At 50.9% G+C, this 21,204-nt stretch overlaps 1 protein-coding gene across 8 annotated transcripts in view; it reads right to left on the bottom strand.

The window, feature by feature from the left end:
- GTF2IRD1 (GTF2I repeat domain containing 1) overlaps positions 1–21,204 on the bottom strand; it is a 113,604-nt gene that overhangs the window by 35,208 nt on the left and 57,192 nt on the right. For 6 of the 8 annotated variants that reach the window (XM_070484462.1, XM_070484464.1, XM_044746260.2 and 3 more), the window contains 4 exons: positions 21,084–21,173; positions 14,395–14,442; positions 13,504–13,569; positions 12,425–12,608 (listed from right to left, as the gene is read on the bottom strand). In XM_070484462.1, coding sequence (XP_070340563.1) covers positions 12,425–12,608; positions 13,504–13,569; positions 14,395–14,442; positions 21,084–21,173 — 388 coding nt within the window. The remainder of the gene's footprint in view (positions 1–12,424; positions 12,609–13,503; positions 13,570–14,394; positions 14,443–21,083; positions 21,174–21,204) is intronic. The other 2 variants (XM_070484459.1, XM_070484461.1) reach the window with 1 other exon arrangement.

The raw sequence follows: 21,204 nt of genomic DNA, 5'->3' as shown, positions 1-21,204 counted from the left end.
GGTGCCCCACCCCTCCCCACCCCCAGCCTCTCCAGCTGAGGGACCCCGCCCCCGGGCCTCTGCTTTCTCATCTGAAATGGGATAACCCTGCCCTGGCTCAAAGAGAGGGGAGGGGGCCCCCCAGATCCAAGTGTGCTAAGGCGACACAGGACACTGGAAGTACTGAGACCCGGGAGTTGGGACCCTGTGCACCTCGACTGTCACAGGGGACTGTGGGAATGTCATTCCACTCCCTGGGCCTCAGTTTCCCCATAAGGAGAAGGGGAGAGGTGGCAATGGGGGCTCTAAATGCAGCCTGAGGCCTTTCAGCTCCTGAGATTGTGGGTAAGGGCAGGGCTGTGCCTCGTCCCTCCTCGGCCCTGGCCTTGGGAGCTCAGCTCTGTGCCAGGCGGCGGGCTGATGCCCAGAGCTCAGGCAGACCCATCCGCACACAGGAGCCCGGCCCAGCATCCCTTTCCTTCCGGAGATGTGAAGGAGGGGCTCTGACACCTGCCCACCCCACCAAGCCTGTCAGCCTCCTCCGGCCAGCCTGACGCCACCAGTGCCCTCAGCCTGCCACAGACCCCAGACTCCCCCACCCGGACAGGCCTGCTCTAGCTGGACAAAGGCTGTGCCGAAAAGGGGCATTTAGAATCAGTGATGGGCGAGGAATTCTGTCTGGTCCACGCCCCTGGTTCCTGGGAGAGAACCTCAAATCTTTGGAGTCTTTCCAGTGACAGGAGTGTCTTTGTTATTCACAGTGGGACCCTTGATCACACCTAAATTTATGCTAATAAGATGACTCATGATTCAGGAAGCCTCCAGCGAGTGGAGCCCCCTGATAACAGCTCACCTCCTGACTCCTAGAGAGGGGAAGGGGCTGGAGATGGAGCTCAGCCAAACGGCCAATAATCCTACTCAGCGTTCCTACCTACCGAATCCCAAGACAAACTGTGGACATGAAGCTCGCTGGAGCTGCTGAGATGGGGACACACCACGTGCTGGGAGGTGCCGGGCCTTGTTTCACGGGCAGAGGGCGTGGGGGCTCTGAGTGCGGCACCCTCCCAACCCTCGCCCTCTTGTGTCTCCTCATGTGTGTCCTTTATACAAAGCTGTCCTCATAATATAGCATTTTCCTGAGTTCTGTGAGTGTTCTAGCTCATTACTGAGCCTGGAGGAGTCGTGGAAAGCCCCGAATTTGGAGCCAGTCACTCAGAAGTGCAGGTGGTCTAGGGACCCCTGAACTTGTGGCTGGCGTGTGAAGTGGGGGCAGCTTGGCTGAGGACCATGCCCTAAACCTGTGGGGCCTACAAACTCCAGGCAGTCATCGTGAGAACCACACTGCAGCCCCGCCACCACATGCAGCTTCCCCCCACATCCGCCCTGGACCTCCGTCTCTCGTCCCTGTGAATCCACCCAGGCTTTAATTTCTCTTTTTTTAAAAATTATTTTATTGAGGTCATAATGGTTTATAACATTGTGAAATTTCAGGTGTACGTTGTTATACAATGTACATGGTGAAATTTCAGGTGTACAACGTACCGGTGTATATTGTACAGACTGCATCGCGCTCACCAGTAATGGTCTAATTTTTATCCATTACCGTATATATACATCCCTTCACCCCTTTTGCCCACCCCCCCACCCCCTTCCCCTCTGGTAACCACTAATCTGTTCTCTTGTCCGTGTGTTAGTTTATCTTCCACATATGAGTTAAACCATACGCACTTGTCTTTCTCTGTCTGGCTTATTTCGCCCAACATAGTACTGTCAAGGTCCATCTGTGTTGTTATGAATGGGACAATTTCGTCTTTTTTATGGCTGAGAACTATTCCATTGTATATACCCCACATCGTCTTTATCCAGTCAGCAGTCCATGGGCCCTTGGGTTGCTTCCACATCTTGGCTATTGTGGACAGTGCTGCAATGAACATAGGGCTGCATAAGTCTCTTTGGATTGTTGATTTCAAGTTCTTTGGATAAATACCCAGCAGTGTGACAGCTGGCTTGTATGGCAGTTCTATTTTTAGTTTTTTGAGAAATCTCCATACTGTTTTCCACAGTGGCTGCACGAGTTTGCATTCTCACCAGCAGTGTATGAGGGTTCCCTTCTCTCCACATCTTCTCCAACAGTTGTTATTTTTTGTCTTGGTGATTATAGCCATTCTAACGGGCGTAAGGTTTTGATTGGCATTTCCCTGATGATTAGTGATGTTGAACATCTTTTCATGTGCCTGTTGGCTATCTGTACACCTTTTTGGAAAAATGTCTGTTTATATCCTCTGCCCATTTTTTGATTGGGTTGTTTTGTTGTTGTTGTTGAGTTGCGTGAGTTCTTTATATATTTTGGAGATTAACCCCTTGTTGGATATACGATTTGCAAATATTTTCTCCTAGTTGCTGGGTTATCTTTTCATTTTGTTCCTGGTTCCCTTTGCCTTCCAGAAGCTCTTTAGTCTGATGAAGTCCCATTTGTTTATTTTTTCCTTTGTTTCCCTTGCCAACATGGTATTCGAAAAGATGCTGCTAAGACCAGTGTCAAAGAGTGTACTGCTCATATTTTCTTCCAGGAGTTTTATGGTTTCAGGTCTTTTTTTTAAAAGATTTTATTTTTCCTTTTTCTCCCCAAAGCCCCCCAGTACATAGTTGTACATTCTTCATTGTGGGTCCTTCTAGTTGTGGCATGTGGGATGCCGACTCAGCATGGCTTGATGAGCAGTGCCATGTCTGCACCCAGGATCTGAAATGGTAAAACCCTGGACTGCTGGAGTGGAGCCCGCGAACTTAACCACTTGGCCACGGGGCCGGCCCCGGTCTCAGGTCTTATATTCAAGTCTTTAATCCATTCTGAGTTAATTTTTGTGCATGGTGTAAGATAATGGTCTACTTCCATTCTTTTGCATGTGGCTGTCCAGTTTTCCCAACACCATTTATTGGAGAGACTTTCCTTTCTCCGCTATATGTTCTTAGCTCCTTTGTTGAAGATTAGCTGTCCGCAGATATGTGGTTTTATTTCTGGGCTCTCAATTCTGTTCCATTGATCTGTGGGTCGGTATTTGTACCAGTACCATGCTGTTTTGATTACTATAGCTTTGTAGTATATTTTGAAGTCAAGAATTGTGATGCCTCCAGCTGTGTTTTTTCCTCAGGGTTGCTTTCACTATTTGGGGTCTTTCGTTGTTCCATATAAATTTTAGGATTCTTTGTCCTATTTCCCTGAAGAATGTCATTGGCATTTTGATTGGGATTGCATGGAGTCTGTAGATTGCTTTAGGTAATATGCACATTTTAACTATGTTTATTCTTCCAATCCATGCGCATGGAATATCTTTCCATTTTGCTATATGATCTTAGATTTCTTTCAATAATGTTTTACAGTTCTCAATGTATGGGTCTTTCACCTCCTGGGTTAAATTTGCTCCTAGATGTTTTATTCTTCTTGTTGCAACTGTAAATGGGATTGTATGCTTGAATTCTCTTTCTGCTAGTTTGTTATTAGAGTATAGAAATGCAACTGATTTTTATAAGTGATTCTGTACTGTGCAACTTTGCTGTACATGTTGATTATTGCTAACAGTTTTCCGATGGATTCTTTAGGGTTTTCAATATATAGAATCATGTCGTCTGCAAACAGTGAGAGTTTCACTTCTTCCTTCCCAATTTGAATACCTTTTATTTCTTTTTCTTGCCTAATTGCTCTGGCTAAAACCTCTAGTACCATGTTGAATAAGAGTGGTGAGAGTGAGCACCCTTGTCTTGTTCCTGTTCTCCGAGGGATGGCTTTCAGTTTTTCACTGCTGTGTATCATGTTGGCTGTGGGTTTGTCATATACGGCCTTTATTATGTTGAGGAACTTTCCTTCTATACCCATTTTATTGAGGGGTTTTTTTTTTGATTGGCACCCGAACTAACATTTGTTGTCAATCTTTCCCTTTTCTTCTTCTTCTTCTTCTCCCCAAAGCCCCCCAGTACATATTCTAGTTGTAGGTCCTTCTGGTTGTGCTATGTGGGACACTGCCCCAGCATGGCCTGATGAGTGCCGTCATGTCCGCACCCAGGATCCAAACTGGTGAAACCCTAGGCTGCCGAAGTGGAGCGTGTGAACCTGACCACTCAATCATGGGGCTGGCCCCTTGTTAAGAGTTTTTATCATAAATGGATGTTGGATCTTGTCAAATGCTTTCTCTGCATCTATTGAGAAGATCATGTGATTTTTATTCTTCATTTTGTTAATGTGGTGTATCACACTGATTGATTTGCAGATGTTGAATCATCCCTGCGTCCCTGGAATAAACCCCATTTGATCATGGTGTATGATCATTTTAATGTATTGCTGTATGCAGTTTGCCAATATTTTGTTGAGGATTTTTGCATCTATGTTCATTGGCAAGATTGGCTTGAAATTTTCGTTCTTTGTGTTGTCCTTGTCTGGTTTTGGGATCAGGGTGATGTTGGCCTCACAGAATGAGTTAGGAAGCATTCCGTCTTCCTCAATTTGTTGCATTAGTTTGAGAAGGATAGGTATTAAATCTTCTTTAAATGTTTGGTAGAATTCTCCAGAGATGCCATCTGGTCCTGGACTTTTGCTTTTTGGGAGATATTGATTACTGTTTCTATCTCTTTACCTGTGGTTGGTCTATCCAGATTCTCTCTCTCTTCTTGATTCAGTTTTGGGAGGTTGTATGAGTCTAAGAATTTATCCATTTCTTCTAAGAATTTATCCATTTCTTCTAGGTTATGCAATTTATTGGCGTATAGTTTTTCATAGTGTTCTCTTATAGTCCTTTGTATTTCTGTGGTATCCATTGTAATTTCTCCTCTTTCATTTCTAATCTTATTTCTTTGAAACCTTTCTCTTTTTTTCTTGGTGAGTCTGGCTAAGGGTTTGTCAATTTTGTTTATCTTCTCAAAGAACCACCTCTTAGTTTCATTGAGCTTTTCCTACTGTTTTTGTTTTGGTTTCTATTTCATTTATTCCTGCTCTAATTTTTATTATTTTCCTCCTTCTGCTGACTTTGTTTGTTCTTTTTTTTCTAGTTCTGTTAGGTATAGTTTAAGATTACCTATTTGAGATTTTTCTTCTTTGTTGAGGTGGGCTTGTACTGCTATGAATTTCCCTCTTAGAACCACTTTTTGCTGCATCCCCTAAGAGCTGGTATGATGTGTTTTCATTTTCACTTTTCTCCAGATATTTTCTGATTTCTTCATTGATCCAATGGTTGTTCAGTAGCATGTTGTTTAGTCTCCACATATTTGGGACTTTCCCAGCATTTTTTCTTGTAGTTGACTTCTAGTTTCATAGCATTATGGTCGGAAAAGATACTTGATATGATTTCAATCTTGTTAAATTTATCAAGCTTGCCTTGTTTCCCAACATATGGTGTGTCTTTGAGAATGTTCCAGGTGCTCTTGAGAAGAATGTGTGCTCTGCTGTTTTGGGATGGAATGTTCTACTCTTATCTATTAAGTCCATCTGGTCTAGTTTTTCGTTCACTTCTACTATTTCCTTGTTGACTTTCTGGTTGGATGATCTATCCATATTTCTCCCTCTAGGTCTGTTAATAGTTGCTTTATGTACTTTGGTGCTCCTCTGTTAGGTGCATTTGTATTAATAAGTGTTATAGCTTCTTGGTGGAATGTCTCTTTTATCATTATACACTGCCCCTCTTTGTCTCTCATTGCCTTTTTTATCTTGAAGGCTATGTTGTCTGATAAAAGTATGGCAACACCTGCTTTATTTTGTTTGCCATTTGCTTGGAGTATCATCTTCCATCCCTTTACTTGGAGCTTATGTTTGCCTTGAGAACTGAGATGTGTTTCCTGGAGGCAGCATATTGTTGGGTCTTGTCTTTTAATCCATCCAGCCACTCTGTGTCTTTTGATTGGAGAATTCAATCCATTTACATTTAGAGTGATTATTGATATAGGAGGGCTTAATGCTGCCATTTTATCTCTTGCTTTCTGGTTGTTCTATATTTCCCTTGTTTCTCTTCCTGTGTATTTTTTTTTTTTTAACACTTTTTAAAATTCTTCTCCCCAAAGCCCCCCAGCACATAGTTGTATATTCCAGTTGTAGGTCCTCTGGTTGTGCTGTGTGGGACACTGCCTCAGCAAGGCCTGTGAGGGGTGCCATGTCCACACCCAGGACCCAAACGGGTGAAGCCCTGGGCCACCAAAGCAGAGTGCACAAACTTAACCACTCGGCCATGGGGCCAGGCCCTCTTCCCGTGTATTTCTGACTGCCATTTCAGTCTGGTGATTTTCTATGATGGTTTTCTCAGTTTTCTCTTCATTTATCAGTGTGTCTCTGTTCTGATTTTTATTTAGTGGTTACCATGAGGTTTGTATAAAAGATCTCATAGATGAGATAGTTCATTTCCTGATAGCCTCTTGTCTCCATTAGCCTAAGCAGGTTCCACCCCTCTCCTCTTCCCCTTTTGTTATTGTCACAACTTATTCCGCTTTTCGTTGTGAGTTTGTTATTAAAATGAAGTGCTTAGATTTATTTTTGATGCTTTCTTTCCCTTTATCTTTAATGTTACAGTTAAGTGTTTGCTAACGTGTTCTGATAGACAGCTGCAGTCCTCCTTGCTCAAGGCTCTGTAAACCTTTTCCTTTTGTTTCAGGAGTGAGGGCCTTCTTGATCATTTCTTGTAGGGGGCTCTTGTGGGGATGAACTTCCTCAACTTTTGTTTATCTGGGAAAGTTTTTATTTCTCCATCGTATCTGAAGGATAGTTTCACTGGCTGGAGTATTCTTGGCTGACACTTTGTTTTTCAGTATTTTGACCATATCATTCCACTCTCTCCTCACCTGTAAGGTTTCTGCTGAGAAATCTGCTGAAAGGCTGATAGGGGTTCCTTTGTAGGTTATTTTCTTCTGCCTTGCTGCCCTTAGTATTTATTCTTTGTCATACTTTTGCCAATTTTACTAATATATGCCTTGGAGAAAGTCTTTTGACGTTGATGTAATTAGGAGTTCTACTAGCTTCATTTATACGTAATTCCAGTTCCTTCCCCAGGTTTGGGAAGCTTTCAGGTATTATTTCTTTGAACAGGCTCTCTGCTCCTTTCTGCTTCTCTTCTCCCTCTGGAATGCCTATAATCATTATGTTGCATTTCCTAATTGTGTCATATTTCTCAGAGCATTTCTTCATTTTTTTAAAGTCTTAATTCTCTCTCCTCCTCCACCTGAAGCATTTCTATATTTCTGTCCGCTAAATTACTAGTTCACTCCTCCAGAATGTCAGCTCTGTTTTTCAAGGTTTCTACATTGTTTATCTCATTCATTGTGTTCTTCATCTCCAGCATTTCAGTTCGGATTTTTTGTAAAGTTTCAATCTCCTTTGTGATGAATTTCTTCTGCTCATTTTTCCCTGAGGAAAACTTGCCTGCGCTAACCTCCGTTGCCAATCCTCCTCTTCTTGTACATGAGCTGTTGCCACAGCATGGCCACTGACAGCTGAGTGGTGTTGGTCCAGCCCAGGCCACTGACGTGGACCATGCCAAACTTAACCACTAGGCCACCGGGGCTGGCCCTCCTCTTTAATTTTATTCCTGAGTTCGTTCAACTGCTTTTCTGAGTTTCCTTGTAACTGAAGTTTCTTTATGATAACTATTTCGAGTTCTCTGTCATTTAGTCTGTAAATTTCTGTGACTTTAGGATTGGTTTCTGTCTTCTCGTTTTCCTTCTGTTCTGCAGTGTTAATGTACTTCTTCATGGTGTTTGATGAAGCGGACCTTTGCCAGCATACAGTGGTAGTACCTGGTCACAGATTCCACCTGCCACTACTGGGGAGGGGCAGGGGCTGTGTTTTCTGAACCCACCATTTTTGCTGGAAGTCACAACGAGAGGGCTCACCTGCCTGCTGGCTGCGCTGCTTGGCGGGTCACACGGGCAGGTGCAGGTGCTCTCGTGCGGATCTGCTGCCCTGGCTGGCTGGCAGAGCTGGTGTGCCAGGTGGGAGGGGAGAGCAGGGCTGCCTTCTTTTGCGTGCATGAGCCTGCTCTGCACTCATTGTCAGCCCACCTGGGCTGCACGCCTTGGTGAGGGCACCCACGCGGTGGCTCAGCCACCTGAGTGCAGAGTGTTCCCACAAGCTGGGATGCAACTCCAAGTGTGAAAGTGTTCGCTTGGAGGCTGCATGTTCCCCTGCCTCCTCTCACAGTCATGTGCCTGCCGGGCTGTTGTGTGTGGACCAGTGACCCAGATCGCCCCCGCTGGGGAGGGGGAGGAGACCTGCTCACCTCCTTGCACTGTTTCCCAGGATCCAGGAGCCCCACCTTCAGACGTGCGGCTGTGTGGAGCTCTCAGACGTCCTACTGTGCTGTGTGGGTTGTCCTCCGTTGGTTAGCGAATGTCCCTTTGGTTGTATTTCAGGGGAGAGAGACTAAGGGAATGGCTCACTGTGCCATGATGCTGACGTCACCTCTTCCCAAATCACATCTTTATAAAATTTCATAAATCCCCCAAGTAGACTTTTTAGGAGTCAACAAAAAGTACTTCTCCAAACCATTTTCCAGCTTCTGGTGTCCCCCAGCATCATCCCTACAGCTCATGCGGTGGCTCCTGTGGCCTGTGCAGGTCACGGCGCCACCGAGGCTGCGGCAGAGCCACTGGGGCCACTAAGGGCAGGTGAGCTGGGATCCTGACCTAGGCCGGAGCGAGCAGGGATGTCCCCAAGCTTTTACATTTCTGAAAGGTTTTTTTAACTTTGGAGAATTTGTGGAAAGCAAGGGACCCTACCCCTAGAAGGATGCATGGGAGAATATGAAAAGTTCGCATACGAGTTCAAGGGTCTGGGTTAAGAATGTTTTTGGACCAAAGGTTTAGAAAGTTTAATCTGATTTCATGTGAACTCTAATTGACCAATAGTGATTGTCTGGAGAATTGTGGATGTGGAGGTCAGGCTCAGGCAGAAAGTGTCAATCAATTACCAATGTCTGCCACAGATGATGACGTCATAAATATACACATGTGTATATATTTTTATGGGCTGAATTGTGTCCTCCCACCAATTTTATATATTGAAGCTCTAACCCCAGTACCTCAGAATGTGGCTGTACTCCAAGACAGTGTCTTTAAAGAGGGGATGAAGTTAAAACGAGGATGTGAGGGTGGGCCCTAATCTGGTCTGACTGATGTTCTTATGAGAAGAGATTAGGCCATACAGAGAGTGGCACCAGGACGTGTGAGCACAGAGAAAAGACGATCTGAGGACATGGCGAGAAGGCGGCCGTCTGCCAGCCAAGGGGACAGGCCTCAAGAGAAGCTGAACCTGCCACCACCTTGACCTTGAACTTCTAACCTCCAGAACTGCGAGAAATAAATTTCTGCTGTCTAAGCCACTGGGTCTGTCATACTTTGTTACGGCAGCCTGAGCAAAGTAATATACACGTACAGACGTAAAGCACACGTATGTAAGACGCACATACACGCTTTACTGAGATTGACTCCCACGCTGTCAGCTCCCTCTTTTCAAGTGCCCCAACCAGTGGTTTTCAGTCTATTCCCAAAGCTGTTTATGCAGCTGTGCGTCTATCTGATTCCAGAACATTTACATCACTCCAAAAAGGCACCCTTTGTTAAAGTAAGATTAAGAGACATGGGTTGTTTTTCACTTAATATTCTCAACAGTATTTTTTGATAATTTTTAAAATGAGGAATAACAAAATAAATATATTCAAGTGCTCCACCTCTCTCCATTATCTCTTAAAATCACCCCAACAAAGTCTTTGGTCACCTCTCCCCCCCAGCTGTTGAGCTTGACAAAGTGAACCACTCTGTCCTTCTTCATGTGCCTTTTAGGAAGCTGGAAGTAGTGAGATTCACCTTTTAAAATTGATACATGTTTTAAAGACGTGAACTCCTGAAGGGCACCACAGGTGAATGTCAAAAGCATTTTACTAAGAAAAGAAGCCAGACACAAAAGGCTGCCCGCCGCACGATTCCACTTAGAAGACATCCCTGAAAAGGCAAAACGATGACACAAAATCCTGCAGCGGATGTCCGGGGCGGGGCTGCAAACAGAGGGGCACGGGGAAGTTTCTGGGGTGATGCGACTGTTTCATTTCCTGATGGTGGTGGTGGTTACGACTGTAGGAGTGTCAAATCTCAAAGAACTGTACATTTTTTAAAAGGGCCAATTCTACGAAATGTAAAGTAAACTTCAATAAATGTGACAATAAAAAAAGACCCACCTTGACTACAGCACGCCAGGCCCTTGACCTCCACTGCCACCCCATGTGGCAGCACAGCGCTCCCCACCCAACACCCAGAGCAACGTGCCCAAGGTCACAGGGGGTCACAGGAGCAGCTGGGCGCAGACCCAGGACACTGCCTCCCAAGTCTGCCATGGGGCCACCGGGCCAGTGGGCCTCCCTTTCTAAATATAAAGTGACATTACAAAATGCTCCTGCGGACAGGGAGAGGCTGTCTCTGTGGGTCAACAGTGGGAAAGGTCAGTTCTCGAGGAGCCGCTGCTGATCTGGCTCCACCTCTGAGCTGCCTGAGTGCTTCCTGGTCAGGGCTGGAGGAGTGGATGGGGGGAGCAGCCCCCTGCGTTACGTCCCTCTGAACAGGGACAGCTCCCAACGTCCCATCCTCACCCTCCTCTCCCCTGAGCATTGGGTCCCGAGTCCCGTCATCCACCCGCCGGCCGGGCCCGGAAGGCCTCACGCACCCCAAACATAACACGCTTGAGGCCCAGCTCTCGACTGTGACCTCCACCCGCATCGTCTCCGTCCCGGAAAACGGCATCACTGTCAGCCCAGTTCTCAGCCCCCAACTCTCACAGCCCACACCCAATATATCAGCAAATTCCGCCCCCATCTTCAAAACAGTGCCTGAATCTGACAACCTTCACCACCCCGACCTTTACTGAGTCCACGCTGCCACCCTGTCCCCAGGGCAGAGTAAAGCCTCCTCGCTGGTCCCTGGCTTCTGCCCCTGCCCACATCCCCAAATCCCCCTCTGCCTCACAGCTGGAGAAATTAAAAACAAAAAAAGACCAGGTTATGTCACACCCTCCTCAAACCTTCCAGTGAGTTTTCAGTAAGTTGGAAATAAAACCTAAACTCTTTAAACCGGCCCAAGACCCTATACGATCCGGCCCTGCTAACCCCAGGTCTCACCACTCACCACTCTTCCCTCGCTCGCTCTACACCAGCCACACCAGCACCTTGCTCGTCTTCAAACATGCAAACATGTCCCTGCCTCAGGGCCTTTGCACCTGCAGTTCCCTCTGCCTGGATACCCTTCCACCAGCTATTTGCAAGGCTCGCTTTGTTAGGTCTCTGCTACAACGTCATCTCCACAGACAGCTTCCTCCCGCTCCCTCACTCTGTGTTACGCCATTTATCTCTACCTGACAGTATACTGTGACTTTATTCGGTGAGATCAGCCCACTCAGTGGCACTTGCCTGGTACACAGTGGGCACTCAAGATGTATTTGTTGAAGGAAGGAACCATATATCTGCTATCTGCATCTCCAGCAGCACCACGCTCCCTGCTTCTCCTGGTGCAAACCAGGCCCCGCGGGAGGGCTCCCTGCCCCGCACCGTCACCAGCCTACCCCTCTGGGTGAGAAGGACACCACAAGTCCCCTAACTTGCGGGCCATCTACTTCCCCCTCAGGGGGAACAAACCCTTAAGCCTCTTCTCCTTCTTGCCACTTTCAACCAAACCAAGCCGAAATCTACAAGACACTACAGTAACGCACAGAAGCAACAAACACAGACAGGTTCTCCCAGGTCCACCCCTCAACATCCTTTTTTTTTTTGGTGAGGAAGATTGTCCTCAAGCTAACATCTGAGTCAATCTTCCTCTATTTTGTACAGAGGATGCTGCCACAGCATGGCTTGATGAGCAGTGCTAGGTGAGTGCCCGAGATCTGAACCTGCGAACCCCAGGCTGCTGAAGTGGAGCGCGAGAACTTAACCGCTGTGCCACTGGGCTGGCCCTCCTTCTTTTTTTAATCAACAGCGGCGTCTCTCTCCTCCAGAGGGACTTCGTGTCCAAGCTGGGCACACAGGCTGGATATGCTGGAGCCCCACTGGGCCCTCGCGGACAAAAATGAGAGAGATGTCCAAGGAAACAGAAAGAACCCGGAATGCCACCGCCTGCCTTTCCATTCCTGGGGCAACAGTGCCCGATGCCCCCTGGCCCAGACACCATACACCTGCCTGAGAATCTTCAAACGGGCCCAGGAGAGCAAGCGGCGGGTGAATTCCCATCCAGCGGGGTAGCACACTGGACACTGAGGGTGTCAGTCCAGTGCTTGTGTCTGGCCAGCCTGGGCTGGGCCCGGGCCACCTCACGCCTGCCCACTGCAGCCAACCCCCCCCCCCGCCCCCGCTGTTTAAGAACAACAAAATCTGCCCCCGGCTGAAGAGGAAGACGGAACCTGCTGCTGCTCAGGCCCGGGGGCCCCGGAACCCGGCCTTACCTCTTGATGACAAACTGGATGCTGTTGCTGGCCTCCAGGATCTTGCGCAGCTTGGCGATGCCGAAACAGTTGGGCCTGCGCAGGGAGATGCCTTCCGGCAGCCCCACCACGAACAGCTCCTCCGGGTACATCAGGAACTTGGAGTAGGGCACCTTGACGGGCTCCGAGATGCCGATGGCCTTGGCTGCAGAGACACAGCTGCTGTAGGGCCAGCCCGAGCCTCAACTCCCACCCCACGTCTGCCTGGGGGCCCTGGGGTGTCAGAGCCCCGTTGAGTTGGTTCCCAACCCTCCTGAGAAGTGCGTACTGAGACCCTAGGTCTGCAGGTGAGAGACTGGAACTCAGAGGGGATGCGATCCTTGAACTGGGGGAATGTGAACCCCAAGCTCCCCCGCAGTCTGTGCCCTAATGCCTGGCAGTGCAGGAAAACCCCTGATGGCTGGGAGATCTGGTGTCTGCCCCACCCAAGTCCATTTGTCCTCGTCCTCCCAGAAAGGCCCTCCAGCAAGGCCCCGCTGTCGCCATCAATGACAGCCAAACCCCTGCGTGGCCAACACCACACCTCAGGAATGGGACAAATCTGAGGCCCAGGCCAGGTTTTGCCACTCACTAGGTGTGAGGCCTTGGACAAGACACACACTTCCCCAGCCTCGTTTGTCCTCATCTGTAAGACGGGTATTAGGGCACAGGGATTCTGGGAGGTGGGAGAAGTCCTGTGAGCACCAAGTCAATGCCTGGCGAACCACCGGGGCTCCATACAGAACAGCCTTCTCCCTGCCTCCCCATCCTCTCTCCTGGTCTCTAGCAGGAAGGTGCTCGCTAGGTAGGAGTCCTCCTGAGGAGCCCAGACGAGGGTGTCCTTGAGGGCGGAGGAGCGGTCGTTACAGTGGGGAGAAAGGCTGAGCTGAGGCAGAGGCGGAAGTGCGTGGGGCCGAGCCTTCTGACAGAGGAGGCCGGTGCGGCGTCTCAGGTGGGGTTTTCTGGCAGTGACTCAGTCTCCCCAGGTGGGGCGCCTGGAGCTGAGGGAGCGGCTGGCCCGGGAGCCCAGGACACCCACGACCCGCTAGCCCCTCGCTCACCGTAGCGCGTGTTGAACAGCAGCTCCACCTGCTTCCGCAGCGGCCGGATCGCGTCGCCGTGGCTGTCTGCAAGGCAAAAGGCAGCTGTGGGGCCGCCCGGCGGCCTCAGCACCCTGCTTCTCAGCTCATGTCCCAGATCTGCCGGCACCAGGAATGACCCTGTGCTGGGGCCTGGGAATGGGGAAGGCCGGGGGCGGGTGGGTGGCAGGTAACCTATGTCCTCAGAAACGGCAGCCCCAGGTAGGGCCACAATTCCTGGGCTCGAATATCTGCTTGTGAAATCGGCTCTAGGGCATCTCCAGGCCTGAACGGAGCTTTGGAAAGTTTTCTGGCCTAAAAATGACCATGGGCCTTTCCAGATGAGTGCCACTCTAGACCAGCTTAGTAAGTGACTTAACTAGTGGGTGAACATAAGCCTGCAAATTGAGTGTGCTGCCACCAGGTGGCAGTGAACTTTGCTAACCTCGCGGTCATGTCGTGTCCCTGCCTCCCCACCCAGGGCGGCTGGGTTTGTGGAAATAACACTCTTCTCTGACACCCACTCATTCTATCTCAGGGCCAGATACCCCAAGAAGAAAGAGGCTCATCCTCATCTTAACCTCCCTTCCTGTCCTATTCCCACTCTTAAGAGCTTTGTGGAGAAAAGCCAGGTGTGTATAACAAAACGAGGCTTTACAACGTCCCTTCCCAGAGAGGTGTTGTGCCCCTGCCCAGGTGCCTTAGTTCTGGAAGACGGGTCTACAAACCTCCTCCCCTTCAGGCAGCCCACAGGATTCCCACCCAACCCGGATGCTGCAGAGATGGGGTGGAGAGAACCAGACACAAAAGGGAGACAGGGGCAGGGAGGGGGAGAGACGGGGGGTGAGAGGTGGGAGGTGGACAGCGCCTCACCCTCCACGGGCCTCTCCTCGGGCCGCGGATCCTCGCCAGGGCCTTTGTCTGAAAGAGAACAGAGGGTGCCAGGAAGCCACGTCTGTCCTCCCCTGGACTCTGCGCCACAGTCAGGCCAGACAAGTGAGGAGCAGCAGGCCGGCAGCCCAGACCCGGGAGCACGGCACAGAGACCCCCAGACAGCATCACAGACCCCGATTCTGCATGGGCACCCCGCCCTCGCCTTGGCATGACGAGGGCAGGTTTGGAGGCCAGGTGTCCATCACATTCGGGACCAGGCCCATGTCAGCCCATCCTCCTTCCACTGCGCGCTGTTCTGCTCTACACTGAGGACACAGGGGAACGAGACAAAGCCATGTCGCCCCGGTGTGACGTCAGACACGACACGTAACGCCAGATGGTGGTGACAGCATGAGGAAAACAGAGCTGGAGAAGAGGACAGAGGTGAGGCCAGCGGGGGCGTGGAGCCACCCCAGGTCAGGTGGCCCAGGGGTCCTCTGACAAGGTGGCCCCGGCCCTGGCCTGGCTCACAGCAATGGACACAACCTTATCCCCAGACACTCGTCTACAGATGGTAAGGACAGGATACAGTGACGACGTGGAGGCTAGCACTGAGGCTGGGCGGGTGTGAGATGGGGGTCCCTTGCTGGCCTGGGGCTGCCAAGGAGGGGAGGCTTCCTGCAGGACGGGAACACCTGGGTCGGATCCAAGTGTCCAGGAAACGCAGTAGGGCGAGAGGAACACAGCAGGGAGGGAGAAGTGGGGGGCGACAAACTCGAGATGACAAGTTTCAGCTGGAGGATGGAGTCTAAGTGCGGACAGCAGGAGTAGGGGGAATGTGGCAGGAGGCGGGGCCTCGTTCGACAGCAGCCCTTTATCACCAGGGCTGGGGGAAAGCACCGAGGGATGGTTAACACCTGAACCAGCGGACAGGAGCTGTAATCTAGAAGCTTGCAGGTGCTGCCACATGCAGGGCTGACCCCCAATGGCCCCTTCCAGCCCACGACATGCAGCTGAGCTGGTGAGCGGTGGAGCAGTGGAGCCCAGGTCCGCAGGCTCCCTGCCACTGCCTGCTGCTCTCCTGCCAGCTCGGAGAGCGCCCTTGCCAGGGAGGAGGGATGCAGGGCGCTGTTCCAGGTGGGACCGCGAGCTGGAAGGAAAGGGGCTGATCTGGGAGAGCTGTCCACGGTCCAGGCCTGCTCATCTGGGATTGCTGGACAAGCCTGAGCCTTGGGACTCAGCCTGGAAGGAGCTGGAAGGTTCTGGAGGGTTTCACCTATGCTCAGCCACTGACTTGAAAAGGTGGAGGGCCGGCCCTGAGCTTTAGGTCTAAACTTTCCTCAGAGACATGGACACGCTGTGGGCAGCAGCTGCTGGCCCACCTGCCTGCCTGCAGGCTTTATTCTGGCTGCGGAGCAGAACCCACCAGCTGCAGGCACTGTGGTCACCACTCCAGAAACAGCTGTCAACCAGTGACGAGGGGCAACTGGGCGGATCCCCAGCCCAGCTCCCTGCCTAGTCAGCTGCACTGCCTCAGGCACCGGATTGACGTGGCTCTGGTCGCTCTGCTCGGCTGCCTGCAGCGGTGCGGGCCTGACAACACTGCTGTATGGTCTCAGGCCTGGACAGGTGTTCCCGGGGCCTCCTCCCAAATGAACCGATGCAGTTGTCCCAGAGCAGCTTCCGGGGATCCCAAACTAATAAACCTCACTTTTGCCATTTCTAGACGGCGTGGAAATTAATAAACCTCAACTAAACTGGAGTCAGAAAGCGTGGCGGGTGGGGGGAGCTCTCACACCCTATCAGAGAGCGTCAATTACACCGTCCAGGAGGAGGCTGGAAGTCTGCATCTTCTACAGGAAGTAGCACTACTTTCCTATGGAAGGCAGATTTCTCTCCCACCCAGCCACAGCCCGGCCAATGGGAAACGCTGGAGCTCAGCCAATGAGAACCCGTTACTGCCCCGGATGCTTCCTTTCCCCCATGAACTTGCATTTAGAGCACCCCTTCCCTACCTCCCCCTTTTCCTCTTTCGAAGCAGCTCCCCTACTTTGTCTTCTGGCTTTGCCAACGGTTTGCCATAGGAGGCGCATCCCAAATTGCAATCCTCTGGAGCATTCCTGAATAAACTCATTTTGGGCGTAAAATAACAGGTGAATTTGCTGTCTAAGTTGACAACGGGAGAGAGGGGCAGACAGGAAGAGACTAGTCTGGTGGGGACAGAGGAACAAGCAGGGGCACCAGGGAGGGTTTCCCTGGGCAGGGGCCTGTGACAAGGGCTCAGGCGGCTGTATCCATCCCGGTGAAGGAAGCTGCCCAGGTACCACACCTGGAGTGAGCACAGATTAAGTTCACGAGGTGGCCTGTTGGGGGCAGGAGGGAGACCTGGGCAGGGAGAATGTCCCGCTGTGAGCTGTCTGTGTGCAAAGCAGCCCCTCAGGCATGGCAACAATCCAGAGCCAGGCAGGAGATGACCAGACAGCCATGCTGACGGAGGCCCCACTCGGGCGTCTGCAGGTCCCTCTCGGGTGGGGGCTTCTGCCAGCCTTGTTGTTGGGCCCGAAAAACAGAAGGAAGCTGGGCGGGGTCCTCTGCTGTGGTGGGGGGCCTTTCAATGGCCGAGGGAGACGACCCGAGTCCTTTAGGGGCTCAAATTCCAAACATGAGGAACTCGCCTGATTCTCCACCCAGGCATGGAGGGCTGGGCCATCTACCCCCAACAACCCGTCCTCTGCCCCCCGTTTCCAACAGCAACTGAAAACCTCAACAAAGGATGAGTGACACGCACACCAACAGGACAAACGGCACGCCAACAAATCCCATCCATGTTGCTGCAGACACACGTCCAAGGACCCGTGGCATCAGGGGAGGGGAGGGGTGAGACGGAGGAACAACTGGTATGATACAGCGACAACACACGTCACCAATGTGCGGAGAAAAGCACAAGAAGGATGGAGACGAACCAGCAGGTGCCGAGGAGGCGGCGGGGGCTCTGCCCTTACGGGTCACAGAGTTCCACATTATTTTACAACACACATGTGTAAACAGAAAAAGCACACACACACGGACACACACATACACACATCCACAACCCTCTAATCCACAGCGGTCCTGGAAACCTCAGAATCTCCGTGATTCATCAGCTTTGAGCGGGCACCTTGAAAGGAGCCCTGGATGGGGACTCGGCAAACTGGCTCCCGCCCAAGGCTGTGTGACCTTGGGGAGGTGGATTGGCCTTGCTGGGCCTCAGCTTCCCACTCTGTCAAACCAGGAGGGAGAAGCCTTTCCCACAGAAATGGCACCATACTGGTCCACGCCCCCCAAACCCCCACGGTCTCCGGACTGAGACCCCCATGGTGTTCTCCACTACCAACATGAACACAGCCAGGCGCCATGTGACCTCTTAGCGGCCAGGCCACCCTGTCAGCTCATGCCACGCCTCTGGTCAGCTAACCCCCCCCCCCCCACCAAGTCTCAGCAGAGGCTGCTGTAAGTCCGGTCATGCACAGCCCACGCCTGGACAATGACATCCTTTCTTCATTAGCAGGGTTTGAAAAGCATATCATAACTGATTTAGGAAATGAAAAGAAAAATAAATCACTTAACCTAACGTAGCTACTGTTCCAATATGTCCTTTCTTTTTTTTTAAACCAGTGATGATGTCTTCAAGTCAGTTGTAAACAGAGCACAGGCGTATCTTCTACATTCTCTCTTGCCTTGGTGCCTATTTTTAGCGGCTGCATAACAGTCCACGAGAACCCACCATAACGTCTCCCCGACAGTTGCACAGGCTCCTTCCAATTTGTCACTGTCATCATTAACACCACCACAAACATCTCTGTGCAGAAAATGCTGCCCATATTTCAGATAATTTCCCAGGACTGGATTCCTGGAACTACCAGGAGGTGCTCATTTTCATGGCTCTTCAAGCTGACAAATTTCTTTAAAAAGCAACCGCCAATCTGCATTCTTCCCAGTGCCGTCTAAGTGCCCACTGCCCAATATGCTCAACGAAAGTTCTGTCCAATTAGAACATGCCGAAGGCATCCCTTCATTCAAGCCCTCACTCCTTGGCGGCTGCACACGGTTGTTCACTCGCTTTTTTCGTGCAACTATCCACTCACATTGTGGTGGACACTGGCATGGACCACCCAGATCCCCAGCTTGGTGCTCTAGCAGAGGGGACTATGGTCAGCAGGCAGCCCACAGTGGTCACTCCTTCCAGGACTGCCCTTCTGGGGCAGCCCACGTCCTGTGACAGATTGAGGTTGGGGTATGAAGGCCAGGACATCCCAGTTCAACTTGAACAATTCTAAGAGGCCATTCTGGCTCCAGAGCTCCGTGCAGGGCTGCACCCGCCTGTCACTGGGGCTGCATCCTGGCTCTCCTGCTCCCTCTGCCCGCTCACACTTCCATCCCTCCCATTACAGACGTTGATCCCAAGGGCAGCCCCTAACAAACACCCCACATTAAACTCCACCTCAGGGTCTGTTCCCCAGGGAATGCAACCCACGACACACATCCTTGGGCCAGGAATTCTTCTTGTGGCCTTTAGTCCAATGTTCTGGTCTGTCAAAGCCCAATGTTCTGGTCTGACAGGGAACATCACTCTTGGGTGGACTTTCCATTCCTTCCCAAGGCATCTGCAGATTGTATAATCCTGCTGCCTGAGATCCCTTCATCCAATGAACTGATCAATGGTCGAGGATGGAGTAAGTCCTCCAAGATGACTACGGGAAACCTTGCCTAGGTGACGGCAGCCCCTGCTTCCCCAGCTGGCCCAGGGTCAGCCTGGGATCCTGAGGTCCTCTGAGCTGACTCACCCCTAATGAATGACCCCACACTGGGTCCCTTCTAATGGCTCACAGTCTCTTCCAGAACTGTGCCTGGGAATGACGCACAGTCTACCTGTTTGCAATTTGGGTAAACCCTCATCTTGCAGTCTGTCTTCCGCTATCAGCTTCTCTTCCGTCCAGCGTGACTCCTTGAACGCGATGGATGGCTGTTATCTGCCCTGCGTGTTTCCTGCCCGGGACTGCCTCAGCAGAAGCTGATCTAGCCTCCTCCACTCTGCAGACCCTGCGTCTCTCCTTACTGGACTCCCAGGTCTTCCTCACTCTTTCCCGTTTCCAGACCACTCTCTCTGATGCATAAGATGACAGCAGACGAGGAGCGGAGACATTCTGCCTTTATTCTGTCACCAATTAACGTGGCACCACCCACCCGGGCCTGCAGGAAACCTTATTTGTTTTTCCAGTCATTTGTTTGCTTTTGGTAGGGGAAAAGTTAAACGGTGCAGGAAAGCATACAGAATGTTATACTCAACACCACGTACCCACCAGCTGGAACGAATATATATGCTAGTCTTCTGTCGTATTTGCACCTAATTTTTTTTTGGTGAGTAAGATTAGCCCTGAGCTAACATCTTTTGCCAATCTTTCTCTTTTTGCTTGAGGAAGACTAGCCCTGAAGTAACATCCGTACCAATCTTCCTCTATTTTGCATGTGGGATGCCGCCACAGTATGGCTTGATGAGCAGCGTGCAGGTCCACACCCAGGATCCGAACCCATGAACCCTGGCCATTCCTCTGGCCAAGATTTCTGCAGTGCCCAGTTTCTGTCTTTGTCTCCACTCCTCTGCAGTCTATTCTGAGAGTAAATACTGTGGAAATGTCCCTTGTTAGCTCAACCCCCCAGTGGGTCCTGTCTCCTGAGTCAGGAGCCCCACTCCTCCCTTTGATGTACACGACCCTGCATAACCCAGCTCATCACCTCCCTGATCTCACCCTCCCCACCTCACTCTGCTCCAGCCACCCGGGCCTCCTTGCTTTACTTGGACATGCTGGGCATGGCCCACCTCAGGGCACTTGTACTTGCTGTTTCTGCTGCCTGGAAAGCTCTTTCTTTTTCTTTTTTTTGAGGAAGACTGGCCCTGAGCTAACATCCCTGCCCATCTTCCTCTACTTTATATGTGGGACGCCTACCACAGCATGGCTTGACATGTGGTGCCATGTCTGCACCCGGAATCCAAACCAGCCAACCCCAGGCCACCAAGGAGCAGAATGTGTGAACTTAACCACTGCACCACCGGGCCGGCCCCAGGAAAGCTCTTTCCTGATATCTGCCTGCTCCACCCAATCCCCCCACACTGCCTTCAGGTCTTTGCTCCAATGTCACTTTCTCAGTGAGGTCCTCTCTGACCACCCAAAACCTGTAGTGACAGCCCCTCCTGCCCCCAACACTTCCCCTCCCGGCTCTGTCCCTCCACAGCACCTACCCCCTCCCCCCAACTTTCCACTTTACTCAGTGATTTGCTTATTCTCTGTCTCCCTGCACTGGGAGGTCAGCCCCACGAGGGCAGGGCCTTTGGTCTGTCTGGGTCACTGGCCTGTCCTCAGAACCTTGCATGGGACCTGGTACACAGTAGGTGCTCAATAAATAGTTGTTGAATAAACAAACAGGTTAATCCAAATGGGGGCTCCTGAGAAAGATGTAGGAACCAGACTTCCCACAACGCAAAGCCTACTTCAAGTTTTCAGAGAGGAACCCAGCCTGGAGGCCGGGGTGCAGTTAGGCATACACTGGGATTCCTCTAAGGGGCAGTCAATACCAAGGAAAGCCTGGGGGCTTCCTGGCCCACCCCCTCCCAGTTACACCCCAGGGAGGAGGGTCCCCAGCCTATTTCTTACCAGTCAGCATCTCCATCCCATAACCAGAATCTTCTGAGGGCAGATGCCCAGGCATCGAGTCTGTCATTTCCTCAGAAGTTGGCGAAGGGTCTGGAGACAAAACTCCAAATGACAAGAGCAT

The sequence above is a fragment of the Equus asinus genome, chromosome 14, assembly GCF_041296235.1.
Source record: "Equus asinus isolate D_3611 breed Donkey chromosome 14, EquAss-T2T_v2, whole genome shotgun sequence".
NCBI lineage: Eukaryota > Metazoa > Chordata > Mammalia > Perissodactyla > Equidae > Equus > Equus asinus.
Note: the sequence above shows the minus strand (reverse complement) of the source record. Positions and strands in the feature narration are given on the sequence as shown.